At 29.6% G+C, this 9055-nt stretch overlaps 1 protein-coding gene across 1 annotated transcript; it reads right to left on the bottom strand.

Annotated features, from left to right (window-relative positions):
• Positions 1 to 2335: 2335 nt before the first annotated feature.
• On the bottom strand, positions 2336 to 6807 carry BicC (protein bicaudal C). Its single transcript, XM_065502100.1, has 14 exons — positions 6564 to 6807; positions 5459 to 5508; positions 5321 to 5390; positions 5173 to 5252; positions 4787 to 5113; positions 4592 to 4717; positions 4404 to 4514; positions 4238 to 4345; positions 4015 to 4177; positions 3705 to 3947; positions 3484 to 3608; positions 3040 to 3399; positions 2647 to 2974; positions 2336 to 2580 (listed from the first exon to the last, which is right to left on the bottom strand). The coding sequence occupies exons 1-14, from the start codon at positions 6805 to 6807 to the stop codon at positions 2336 to 2338; spliced, it is 2580 nt and encodes an 859-aa protein (XP_065358172.1).
• Positions 6808 to 9055: the final 2248 nt, after the last annotated feature.

Below are 9055 nucleotides of genomic sequence, written 5' to 3'. Positions count from 1 at the left end.
TCATCATATCTCAGCCATATGTGGACCGATTTGGCTGATTTTAAATAGCAAACTTCTCGAAAGCATGTGTGACAGAAATATTGAAGATTTGGATCCCGAAGATATCAGGGGTCTTTAGAAAATTGATTTCAACAGACAGACAGACGGACATGGCTTAATCGACTCCGCTATATATAAGGATCCAGAATATCCTTATATATGAAAAATGTAGAAATTTCTACAAATGAAAAATGTAGAAATTACAAACGGAATGACAAACTTATGTATACCCTTCTCACGAAGTTGAAGGGTATAACAAGTAAGAGAGTTATATTCGGTTTTGCCAAATTAGACTTTAAAATACAAATTTTAAATAAAATTTAAAAAACAGTTTTTTTTTAATTTATTAGAATTTAATTAAATTTTAAATTTCTTTGAATTTTATTTTTAATTAAAAAAAATTCAAAAAAATTTTAATTTATTAGTTTTAATTTTATAATAAAAAATTTTTTTTTGTGAAAAAAACGGTGCCAAAATATTTGTCCCGATTTTTACCAATCTATTTTATCAGTGCCCTAGTTTATATGGGTGCAAAAAAAATAAATCAGAAGCGCAAATGATTCTATGAAGAATTCTAAGCAACTTTGCCCAAGAATCAAAAGTTAAAAAATAATTTTTGACCTTGCGGAAATTCCAAAACAGGTAAGTATTGTAAACCAGGAAAATAATTCTGGACTCGTTACTTTCATTTATTAATCAGCTACAAATTTCTATTAACTTTATTAACACTTCAGAAGAAAAACTTTTGTATTTTTTTAATTTTATTTTTATATATTTGCTGTTGCAATACTAACACTGTATGTAGTGTATTTTTGAATTTCTGCAAGTTTAAGATCCATTTTAGAACGATGATATCTAGAGTAAAGTTGCTTAGAATTATTCGAATAATCATTTCAAAAGCCTGTGAATCGTTAAAAGGTTTTTTTGTATTAATTTCATACACTAAACCAAATATGTTTCTTTTACAAAACGTTATATTTAAATAAAAACTGTCTTTGGATGATTTTATAATAAATAAAATTTAATATCGTTCGTGCTATGTACGGGCGATATGTTTTTACCTCCTAGTAATAAAATGGCATTTCTCAAATAAAATAGGGACTTTGCTATGTTTTTGAGTTAATTATCGTTATAAAACCACAAAAATTATAAATCAAACAGAATTACGTTTATCTTTTTGTAAAACTTTCGTAATTTTTTCGAAAAACTTTCGTAATTAATTCAAATTGTAAATTTTTTGTCACTTAAAGGATTATTTACTTTGATATCCAAATATGCATAAACTTGACTATTCTATTTAAAGAATTTACGGTTTGAATCTTCACTAAACTTCAATTCAGTTTTTGGTATTTTTTTAAACAGAAAGCATTTTATGTTATTATTTGTTGTATAAACCTGAATTAAGGACTTTTTAAGTTTAGCAAAAACATAAACCCATAAAATATATTTAAGTTCTCAAAAAGCTATATAGACGTAAACATTTGCTAATCAACAGAAAGCTTTTATTTCTGTTGACTAGCAAATGTAAGCTGCTATAAACTAGTTGCTTCACACTTTTGAAACTTTTTTGAAAAAGTTTAACATTTGTTATGTAAAATTTAATAATTTTTCTGATAAAGTTTATAATTTTTATTTAAATATTTTCAATTTATTACTTATTCTTTTAACAGTTTTTTGTTTTTTCTTTTTAGTTACAACTTAATAATGTTAAGAACACTGTTTTGAAGATGTTTAATTTCATGCAGTTCAATTTTTCTTTTTTCAAAATAAATATAAAAATAAATAGATAAATAATTACAAATAAAAAAAAATAAATATTTTAAATAAATGGACTTTCATTTTGTGTTAATTTATGCTTTTGTTTTTCGCATAAAATCAATTTGTCTCTTAACAATTATCGACTGTTACTTTTAAAGAAATTTGTGTACAAATACGAGTATAAGTCATGTTAAAGTGTGTGAAGAGTTTTTATGTTAAAAAATAAATAGTTAATAAAATTTTTTATTAAAATTTCATAAGACAACAGTCGTGCTTTTAAGTTCTTCATCGAACAGAGATCAATTGATTTTAGTTTTTGTTGCTGAAAATTTTACAATTTCTTTTACGAAAGTCCTTTTTACAAAGAGATATTTTAATTGAATTCATAGTTACTTAGTGGAATAAATGATTTCATATTGTGAGGCATGCAAAAGAAGAAAAAAAAATAACTTAAATCTAAAAAAATTATAAAAAGTGAGAAAAGGTTTAGCAAAAGTTCAAAGTTCAACTCTAAACTTTAAGCACTACAAGGGTGTTTCTACCACTGATTTGAAGGTCTACGTTCAGCACCGGGTGCTGCAGATCCAGAAAATCGTGGAGAAGAGGCATTCGAGGAGGATGAAGGGGGCATTGTTGATGTGACCGCCTCATTAGCTTGCAAGGTGTGTATAGCTGTTAGCATTTTCTTGCGAGGTCCAAATGCTGTGATACCCATTTCAATAATATTCTCTTCGGTGAGTGTAGTAAACATTTCCAAATCGATTTCGTTCAAAACGAAAATTTCTACAAAGAAAACGAAATATCAAGGAGAAGAATAAAATGTTTTGACAGTTTATATGATATACTTACTAATATAATGCTCCAAACCCAAGGCTGTCAACAATGAGTGTATGTCTTTGTATTGAGTAAGCTGAAGGCGACGATTGGTGGGCGTCGAATCAACAATTCCAGTTGTTGCACCCAAACTATAGGGTGAAGCAAGAATACCAGCTCCTGCCAGACCACGTTGCCATGGTGCCAAATCATCGACAGTCTCGATTGGAGCAGGTGAAGTGCGACTCAAGCCCATACCCATCCAATTGGGTGTGGGAGTACGCAGTTCCCCAGCAACGGCTGGACGTTCCATGGCCTTAAAACCCATGGCGCGCTTAATGTCAAAATCAAAAGTACGATTGTGCTGAAATGAATTTGGAACAGTATAAGAAAAGTATTTTTACTTAAAAGAATAAAGTTAAGACACACCTTTAAGTCATAGTGTAAATTACGATAACTTTCAGCGCTACCGGGTATCATAGGACCAATGGGTCCAGATGCATTCAAACCCAATAAAACTCCATCACTGGATCTCCTGCCCAAACGGCTGCAACCAGCTTCACTGCTATAGTTCGAGTCCGGCGAAAATGGGGATGGTCTATTGGCCGTTAATAAAGTGGTACCATTGGGGCCAACATTAGAGCCGGCTAATGCATTTCCAAATGGTGGATAAGCCTGTTCCAATGATGTAGTACTGCTGCTGAAACTCTGGTAACCGCTTGTATTGCTGCAACTGTTGCGAGGCGACACATTGTGAGATTGATGTACAGCCTGCTGCTGTTGTTGTTGCTGCTGCAAATGAGGTGGCGGTTGCATTTGTTGCTGGGCCTGTTGCTGCTGCTGAACTTGTTGTTGATGCTGCTGTTGCATAGCTTGAAGATAGTTGTTATTGTGATTGAGTTGTGCTGGTTGATGTTGTTGCTGTTGCCGGGCATATGAGTTGTTGTGGATCTGCAAATACTTTTGAGTCGGCGAGCAAATGCCCGTTGGAGTGCTGGGATATAAACCAAATTGTTGTCGATTCAATTGATTCAAATTGTGATTGTTATTATTGTTGTTGTTATTATTATTATTATTTGCATTGTTATTGTTGTTGTTGTTGTGATTGAGCAACAAATTATTATTGTTGCCATATGGTGATATTTGTACATGTCCTGTTGACATTACATTCGGAGTCTTTGGACTCTCTGTGTAGCCAGCCAGCAAAGCTGTCAATGTGGTACGATAAACCAAATTGAGATCTTTGTCCTGTGGCATAAAATATGTCTCCGGTATTTCCGGTTTAATCATCGGTGTTGTCAAACGTAAAATCTCATGACGGGCTTCGTATATTTTATCTAATTAGAAGGTGGCGAATTTCACATATATGTAGGTCGAACTGGTAAAAGAGATTTTCAAACTTACCTATAAACTTTTCCACACCCTTTACAACAATGGCCAAAGTGCTTTGTCGTTGCTTTTGACGTAACGTTATGTAAACGCCATATTTAGTGCTAAGGCTCATTATTTCAGAGGCATCGTTTTGATTGTCGGGAAAGTCAAATATTAAAGCGATCGGTAGATTACCCTGAAATTATATTATAAGTTTGGAAGGAAATGAACACAAATAGAGAGACATTTTACTTACGAGTAACTGTTGTCGTGCTTTATAGACACCTTCTATGGTCCCACTAATAGTCACTTGAGATTTCTTCAATGGTTTAACATTCATATCCGATAAATCGGGGAATATTATCTAAACAAAAACAATTAAAATATAACTAGGAATGAAATGCGTTAAGTTATTTAATTACCTTAGTATTTGTACGTTCCATAATACTCAATAAGTTTGTATTATTCTTTCCTTTAACGATTTCATGATGCTGCGGAGAGATTTCCAATTGCATATTTACCAATATTTGATTCTGCAAATAAATGGTAATGTAAAATAAAATAAACCATAGCAGAAGAATTATAAATATATTTTTAAAATGATACAAACTGCTATATTTTCACAAGAAAAATTTATCAAAGTTTGCGTAGCTTCTTGAACATGTCCAGCTTCTTTTTCAGAACCCTTTACCAAAACCAAGGATGAATGTAATTTAGGACGAGAAGAAAATATGACCTGTAGATTGTGCAAGAGTTTATAGACTTTAGTTTAAATCTTATCTAATGAATATAAATATTATATTACCTGCACATTGTATTTCTGCTCTACTATTGTTACATATGGTGTTTCCTTGTCTGGCTGTGGTCGTCCTGGTGCCATAACAGGCAATTCAAATGATATTAGTAATGGTGTAGATAAACGAACCAGAGCTCTGGCCTTTTCGACACCCTCTAAAGAACCACATAGCGAAACTTGATTAGATTTTTCCGTAGGATTCGAACGATTCGAATCGGGAAAATGTATATGTGTTGCCGTATCCTCCATGATACGTTTTATATTATTACCACCACGTCCTATAATATAGGAGTGATCCGTGTAAGAGACATCCATTTTCATAATAACACGTGTGCCCTATGATCATGGGTATTTTAGATATTTGGAATGTGTAAATATATTTCAGGCCTACTTACTCTTGAGTCTAGATTAGCTAAAATACGTTCTTTAGCTTTTGCTACTTCTTCAGCTTTACCTACTATACGAACATGAGGATCTATTGTGTTAAAGAGAATCAAAAGTGTCAGAGGAGGAAATTGGTTAGATAGATATTTTTTGCCATACCCTTTTTACTCTTTGCACCGATTTTAAGTCTACAAGGCCAGCTTATATAAGTTTCAGTAGTTTTCATCACCTTTTTTATAAATTATTTTGTGTATGTATTATTTATGAAAGTAATTTGAAATACTCTATTGTACTTACGCTTTCAAAAAAATACTCTGCTCCATTCATACCTTCAATGGAACTGTCAGCTGAAAAGATAAATTTTCAAAAATAACAAGTAAAGATTTGTGAAAATTTAAAAGCGAAAAATATTTTTGTATATTTAAACAAGTAAGAGAGCTATATTCGGCTGTGCCGAATCTTATATACCCTTCACCAAATTATACTTCAAAATAAAAAATTTTAATATTTTTAGGTGAACAAAATTTTTTTTTTCATTTTTTGGAAAAAAAAATGAAAAAGATTATTTTTTTTGAAATTTAAAAAAATTTTTGGATTTTAAATTTTGGTGAAAAAAGAAATTTCCAATTGAATTTCAGAAATTTCTAATTATATTTCAGAATTTTCTAATTATATTTCAGAATTTTCCATTTATATTTCAGAAATTTCTAATTGTATTTCAGAAATTTCCAATTGTATTTCAGAATTTTCCAATTGTATTTCAGAAATTTCCATTTGTATTTTAGAATTTTTATTTTATACTTAAAAAGTTTCCAATTGTATTTCAGAATTTTCCAATTGTATTTCAGAAATATCCATTTGTATTTCAGAAATATCCATTTGTATTTCAGAAAATTCTAATAGCAATACCAATGGATATTTCTGAAATACAAATAGAAAATTCTGAAATACAATTGGAAAATTCTGAAATACAATTAGAAAATTCTGAAATACAATTAGAAACTTGTGAAATATAATTGGAATATTCTGAAATATAATTAGAAAATTCTGAAATATAATTAGAAATCTCTGAAATATAATTGGAAATTTCTGAAATATAAATGGAAATTTCTGAAATTGAATTGGAATTTTCTGAAATATAATTAGAAATTTCTGAAATTCAATTGGAAATTTCTGAAATACAATTAGAAACTTCTGAAATACAATTGGAAATGGTGTAGTTCTTGTAATTTTATTCCCATTTAAGTTCTTTTTTATTAAAACTTTTTAGACTTGACCTAAGAGCAAATCGATTAAATTTGTTATCATTTGAATAATAATTGAAATGATTTTTATATAAATGGTGAATAAAGCTCTAAAATGGTCAAATACAAATCTTTTTGGTTTTGTAATTTAATCTTACCTTTTATCATTTGTTCCAATTTCTGACGGTCCACTTTGAAACGTTCGGTGTGCAAGTCATCGGGATTGGAAACACCCAGTTTCATTGCTATCGCTCTTATGTCACTCCAGTCGCTATCCACGGATGAAATTTCACTTTGTGTTTCACTGGGTGCTCCACTCGAAGGGGCCAATGTAGCTGCAGCTGAAGCTGCGGCCACTGTGGCAGCCGTGGGATACAAAAGTTTATTGATGCAAGAAATCATGATGGTTTGTGTATTCAATCAGTACTCAGAAAGCTTTCTGTTTAATATATTAAGTCCTTAAAGCTTGCTGAAGGCACGTAGTTTAGTTTCACAGTTAATGCAGGGAATGTGTAAAAAAGTGAAAAGGCTAGAAAAATATTTTATCGAATAATAAGCTTTGTAAGTAACATTGTACTAAAACAAAAAAGTTTGATTTGTGTATTATGTTAGGTTTAATAGTGTATTTAGTACAAATGTTTTCGAAATTCTTTACTGGAATTTTAAGGAAAACAATATGGAGACATATTTTTGCCTATTTATTAAGTTTTTTGTGTTATTATAATTTTTCCAATCTCTTACCTTGGGTTTTGTTTATTTGTTTTAATTAATACACTTTTAAATCACTTTATGTTAAATAAATTCTGAAAGTCTAAATACACAGAATGAAATAAATTTTGTAAAATTTCATTAATTTCTATAACACAACAGTTCATGACAAATCGTCTCAATTGTCTAAAGTCTCTATAAAACGGCATTTATGCAGGGCTTTCAAGAATTCGCAAATCAAAATTAAATCTAGATTTAACTTAACACTTCAGTTTAGAAATAAAAATTCATTGGATTTTATTATTGTTACATTAAACGCCTTAAATTCTTTTAGAAATTAAAAATTATTTTCAAAGTGTTCAATTGTTCTCTCGTGGTCAAATTCAAAAATCAATTCCATTCGAAAAATGTGTTTAAAAGAAAACTAAAAACTAAAATGCACTTGTCTTTAAAGAAAACAGAACGAAAAGAAACTCAAGTTCTAGTTGAGGTCACACTAGTTAAACTAAATATTATAAAAGTAACTAGACCGGCCAATGAAATGTTAACAATTGCATTTTGTAAGTAAAAGATCTCACAAAATACGCTCTCAGAGCATAAATTGCAAATAAATTAACGGTTTTCAAGTTCAATGACCGTTGAGAGTGTTTTCGTATATTTTTGCTAACAATTGTTATTGTTTTCGTTCCTCATACATGTTTAAATCAAACAGTTTAAGTGCATTTGTTAGTTGTTACAGTTTGAGAGTACTAGCTGAATGCTTTTTACTAAAAGCTTTTGCTCAGAGATTTGTGTGTTAAATAAAAGTTGATGTACGTTATTTAACATTAATCTGTAAGAGAGCGAAGGAACATAGCAGTTATGAAATTATAAATCAGCTTTGGTTTGCAACCGGAATGGTTGGATGGAAGAAAAAATAGAGGACAATAAATTGAGCTTTTAAAGTTTATTAAGAACAATAAATATATTTGTATTTCGAATGCCACAATAACTCACTTTAAAGTACAAAAATTATACGGAATGAATTTTTTTTATTAAATTTGAAAGTTTAGTCGACGAATTTTAAAATCATAAAAAAATATACCCTAAACCATGATACAACAACATAAGGTACACCCAGTAAAAAATAAATTCTCAATTATACATTTCTTGTAACGTCAAACAAACGAAAATATGAAAAAATATGAAAAAAATCAAAATCAATGTTTGACGTTATAGGGCTAAATATTGAAAAATCTCCCTAGTGATTCTACCTTCTACAATTATTGTATCATGCCCTAAACAATGAGCATAACTTATTGTTCACCTATGAGAATTTTCAAACAATTAAGATGTAAAAATTTTGTTTTTCCTAATAAATAATTTATAAACATTTGATTTATTTGTTATGGAACTTATTAACGAAATAAATGTTGGAGTTGCCAACCATTCCACACGGATTTCATTTTAAAGGGATATTATTTTTCTTACTTACCTTAGAAATGGCTCAATAACCAAAATTAAAAAAAAAGAAAAACAAATATTATAAACGCGAAACGAAGAATGAAAAAAAAACACAATTGTAATTACAAAATATTTAAGCAAAACACGCGAATTTAATAAAAATAATGGGTCGAAACACTTGAAATTTTTTAAATAAAGTTTGTTTTTTTAATTTATGATGTTTTACAATTTACATAAAAAAATTAATTGCAAAATTAATTTAATGTCAATTGGTCAATTATTAAAATAAATAGTTGTGGGAGAACCTAGAGAGGGAAGCAAGTGAATTTTTAAACAATAAAAATTACTTCTTCCAAAAACTTTAACAAAAGGGATAAATACAAAGTCAAATAAAAGTCAACGCGTTTAAAAAAAGTTAAGAAGTATAAGAAAACCGAGAAGAGCCTAGTCAAAAATTTTTAATAACACAGATTTTATGGATGTATTTTAATATATTTTT

The sequence above is a fragment of the Calliphora vicina genome, chromosome 2 (genome assembly GCF_958450345.1).
Source record: "Calliphora vicina chromosome 2, idCalVici1.1, whole genome shotgun sequence".
NCBI classification, from domain to species: domain Eukaryota; kingdom Metazoa; phylum Arthropoda; class Insecta; order Diptera; family Calliphoridae; genus Calliphora; species Calliphora vicina.
This window is presented reverse-complemented; position numbering and strand designations above follow the sequence as displayed.

What these genes read in the sequence shown, in the direction of transcription:
- BicC (XM_065502100.1), bottom strand. Translation starts at nt 6,807, where the DNA reads ATGATTTCTTGCATCAATAAACTTTTGTATCCCACGGCTGCCACAGTG. An exon ending in CAGAGTATTTTTTTGAAAGC is followed by an intron (nt 5,391 to 5,458) that starts GTAAGTACAATA and finishes TTTATAAAAAAG; the next exon opens with GTGATGAAAACTACTGAAAC. An exon ending in AAGCACGACAACAGTTACTC is followed by an intron (nt 4,178 to 4,237) that starts GTAAGTAAAATG and finishes ATATAATTTCAG; the next exon opens with GGTAATCTACCGATCGCTTT.